The sequence below is a fragment of the Xylocopa sonorina genome, chromosome 11, assembly GCF_050948175.1.
Source record: "Xylocopa sonorina isolate GNS202 chromosome 11, iyXylSono1_principal, whole genome shotgun sequence".
Classification (NCBI taxonomy): Eukaryota; Metazoa; Arthropoda; class Insecta; order Hymenoptera; family Apidae; genus Xylocopa; species Xylocopa sonorina.
Genome location: NC_135203.1, coordinates 6,459,187 through 6,463,676, shown reverse-complemented (window position 1 = coordinate 6,463,676; position 4,490 = coordinate 6,459,187). Strand labels below are relative to the sequence as shown.

Sequence of the window (4,490 nt, the reverse complement as noted above, 5' to 3'; positions counted from 1 at the left end):
AATGACGAAAGTCGATCTTAATGACGCGTTTGGACACGATTCGATTTCAAGGAATACTCCCAGGACGGTTCGATCAACGTAAATGGCGCTTTCACCTTGCGAAACGATTCGACGCGGTCAACGCAAATTGCGGCACGATAACAATGATTTCTGCGTCAAGACCAGCGCCCTCCGGATGTCTGTGTCTTTCGGAAAGGTGTGTTTCCGCGAATAGGTAGTCGATACATAAAATGCGAACAAAAAGAGGGAAGAGAGTGAAAGAGAAAGCAAACGGGGAAACGACGGACGTGTACAAGCGACGTATTTGTGCTGGTTGTTGGGCAAATGTTACAAATTAAGTTGACCGCAAATATCGTTAGAGGCGGTGTCTGAACAACGCCCCGTACAGAAATCGTACACGGATACAGAAGAAAAACTGTCTGGCCTTTACCTTGCTTCCGGTACGCGTGGAGCACGACTTGGCCCCTCGTTCACCTCGGGCCACGGTTTCTCTGTTCACGTAAGACAGTTTCTGGTTAACCGTGTATCGGAAAGCCGGCGTGTCTCGCTGCAGACACGAAGAGTTAACGAACCGTACGAGCAAATCGCACCGTTTAAAGCGCCGGATGTTCGTGGCTGCGACGACTTCGCTAAAGTGACGAGTCGCCGCGAGACGCCCATGTGCCGCGATTGCGTGCTCCGTCTGCAGCACAAACGTCCCACGAATTTTTCCTTCACTCTGTTTTAAAATAAGATGTTTCAGACGCTAGCAAACAGAGCAGACGCGAAGAAGCCGAGACGAGACAGAAATATACGTGGAATGCCAGGAATTTGTATGCGACTAAATATCCTATTTAAAATGAGGATATTTCAAAAGTATGACTTACATTAATGCAGAGTAAGCTGCGATAGAAAAATATCCTGACACAGATGATCTAATCGAATAGTTTATCGAGCAGTTTCGTACAGCAAGTACTCGCTATTAGAAAGAACAACATACTCGGCGGAAATATTCATCGAAGGCGGCAACAACACGAGTACGCACTTCTAATCAGAGAAGGCTAAACATGATTCATAATACAGGGAAACAATAATCATTTATTTCACAATATGCATTCTGCGTAAACGCCTGTAACATCCAGTTTCCTGTCCCTAGAAACATAGGGACCCGTTAGTTAACGCTTGAAAGATTTCGAGACAATCGTCCAAGAAAGAAAACAAAAACTACCGGTACATACGAAAGACCGTTTAATAATTTAATATTTATTTTGCATAAAAAAATATAATCATTATATACAAATATATGAGTGAGGATGAATATCCGTATCGATGATGTTTATCGTGATCAATGGTGTAAGCCAAGGGATAGTCCACCACTATATCCACCACCGTGACCACCCCCGAATCCTCCTCCGAATCCTCCTCCGTGTCCTCCACCGTATCCTCCACCGTATCCTCCACCGAAACCGCCGCCGCCGCCGCCGCCACCACCGCTAACCAGCACAGGGTAGGACTCCTTAACGAGGACGGGAACCTTGACTGGGTAGGGGACCTCCTTCTCGATCGCGATTGGGATCTTTACTGGCACGCTGACCGGGTAAGGGACACTCACGGGCACTTTGACGGGCACCTGGTACGGCACTGGGACTGCTTTCTCCACTGGTATAGGGATTGTTTTCTCTACCGGGACTGGGTAGGGTTTCGGTACGTGCACTGGAACTGGACGTTCCACGGGGACCTTAACGGGGACCGGGTACGGTACTGGCACGTTCCTCTCGACCGGGTACGGTTGCGGCACGCGAACTTGATTCTCTCTGTGGATCGTGATACCAGTTATGCGGCCTCCGTCGCCACCACCGCCGCCGCCGCCGCCGCCGCCGCCACCTCCCAATCCTCCGCCAAGACCGCCGCCGAAACCTCCGCCATAGCCTCCGCCGTAACCTCCGCCAAGGCTCAGGCCTCCGCCGTGGCCCAGTTCAAAACCCCCTAGGCCGCCGCCGCCCCCAAGGCTCAGCTCCAGTCCTCGTTTGCTTTTTTCCTTCGTCTCAACGGCGGCTTTGCCGCTCGACTCCTTCGCGTCGCCAGCCAGGGCGGTCGCCACCAGGGCGAGTATAATAAGTTTCTAAGGGTAGAATTCTCTGATTAACTGTCTGCCGCGTTGCAAACGCTGCTGACTTTCTCGTTTGTGTGTGTTCATGTGTGCTAGTCGAGTCGTGATTTATGTGGGTACAACGGCACGATCTATCGGGTATCTAAGGTACGCAGAGAAAGCGCGCGGTGAAAGTATCGTAGCACTGTGCAGCGATCGAGGGACAGACGTTAAATTGAGTTACGACGTATTGAAAGCTTTGTTTTGTCAACCTGCGTCAGACGTAGGACGACAAATGACAATGAGAGATAAAAGGTTCTTTCGACAGCGTCCTCTCCGCTCGAAAGAAACGCGGTTCTTTGACGAATGCAATCGCGTATCGTTCGCGGACTTTCTCCGTTTCTCACCCTTACATAATCCCCAGATCCCTTTTTGTCTGCCCGCGAAGGACAATGTGTGATGGACAATGCGTGTGGTGTGTGAATACGTGGAGAACCGCGAGCTCACCTGCGGAGTGCTCATGGTATCGTTCGGAGGTGCACACTGAAGCTACATCGCGCCAATCACTGGAATATATACCGCTGGCACTTTCGCCGTGGCTACTGGCCCACTCCCCGGAAAATCCTACTCGTCCACCGGCACTAAAGTGGACCGATTGTGCTACCACAACCGACGCAAAGGCGTACATAAGGCGTTAAGCCGTTTTCTCACGGGCTACCGGCCAGACGGTTGATTACTACCGGACCCCCGGATCCGCACGCGTAACACATGCCCCCCCGTGCCAGAATCGCTCTCTTTGTCCGTTCACCAGGACGAGGAGGAGCACGCCGATTTATCGTGCAACGAACGCGCCCGCTTGGCCACTCTTGCTCGTCGTCGTTTCTTTTTCTTTCACCTCGGAAGGAGAGGCGCGCGATCGCCGCCTCGTAAAAACGATACCGGACATAATTCCGTCCGAGCCTCCCCAAGGCGTCTTACGTAACGTCCCGTTCTCGATATCCCCGAGGTTTCACGGATCTCACCGTACGAAGAAGAAACCGTAGGGTCTCCTGTTATCCCGTAAGCGAAACCGATCTCCCTTTTTTCTCTTCCTTTCCCCCTTTCCTCGTTCTTTTCATTGCCAGTTTTTCGACCGATACCGTTACAGTGCACGATCCCTCGCCGTTATAAAATCGTTACGTCACACGACGCGGTTTCTCGTACCACTCACCGTAAAACTAATTCGATCGCGATCCACTGGATTGCATCAATGGGAGCTACTCCGATACGATTAGACGTCTAACGAGATTTCGTGGCACGAAGAGCGACTCTCGAGCGACGCATTTAAAGCGTTTGCATAATTGGACAGAGAGGAGATGAACGTAAACGTCGAACCATTAGGGGACGTTCGGTCGATAGGGGTCCGACTGTGAGGATAGTTCGCTAGAAAAATTTAATATCGGGCGCGCAATCGATCGGTGGTTACGCATCCGCGAGTAAATACTTTCCTTCTTTCACCCGACGGAACGCCGCGGTATCATGCAGTTGTGCTCGCGCTCCTGTCTCTCATTACGCGATCAAAAATGCCCCGCGACAAGAAAGTTTTCGGTAATACACGTAACGCCGGTGAAAATCGCCGGATCGTTATTCACGAAAAGAGAGCGGGACTTACGTGCTGCGCGCCCCCTCCCAGATATGAAGTCAGAGCGGACGGTAATTAATCGTAGTGCGCTGTCTTTTCGTCGATTTCCATCGATAACGCAATTAAACGGGGAAAAAGACAAAAAAATACAGAGACAAGGATCGCGAATTCGCTGCGGCGCAATTTACAAAGGGCCGCGCGGCGGCCCGGGAAACTTTCACCTCTTGTCGCGGACACGCGCGCATTATGCACTTAATTGACTGACTCCCGGCACCATGCTAGATGCGTAGTTAATTAAAAAAAAAAAAAAAAGTGATAGATAACGCGATACGCGAAGGAAGTTGTTTAGCCGTCACGGTGAACGACAGCATTGTCGCCAACTTCACCACTGGCTACGATCCTCGCGATCGTTCGCGCGGTTTCTAACGCCGCTAACCGGTGTTTTGCTCGCGACTACCCGCGAAATGTAGCGAGCCACGATGTAGAACAAAAATGACTCTGCGCGCCGGTTAGTCGCCGCGTTAGCTGCTTTCGAGCAACAGGTGACTTATTTTTAAAAACAACGACCGGCAATATTCCAGCGGTAGCCCGAGTTACGGGCCGTCTGACCTGTTTCTTGCCCTCTCGCTGATTCATTGGATGAAAAATTGCCGTTTTACTGCGAGCATTCAAATGCGCCAACATAATTGATTCCGTTTACACGTGGCAGCCGGTGATCAACGTACTGCACGAACATTACAATCTTGCGAATAGGCCGAACTCGTATGAAAAACGTCGCTGGGACTTAATCGATGCAGACTA

At 51.0% G+C, this 4,490-nt stretch overlaps 1 protein-coding gene across 1 annotated transcript; it reads right to left on the bottom strand.

Annotated features, from left to right (window-relative positions):
* Positions 1–1,296: 1,296 nt before the first annotated feature.
* LOC143429070 (uncharacterized) lies at positions 1,297–2,668 on the bottom strand. The gene is made up of 2 exons (XM_076904465.1): positions 2,576–2,668; positions 1,297–2,101 (listed from the first exon to the last, which is right to left on the bottom strand). Exons 1-2 carry the CDS (start codon positions 2,588–2,590, stop codon positions 1,325–1,327), a joined length of 792 nt encoding a protein of 263 aa, XP_076760580.1. The 5' UTR covers positions 2,591–2,668; the 3' UTR covers positions 1,297–1,324.
* Between the last annotated feature and the right edge of the window lie 1,822 nt (positions 2,669–4,490).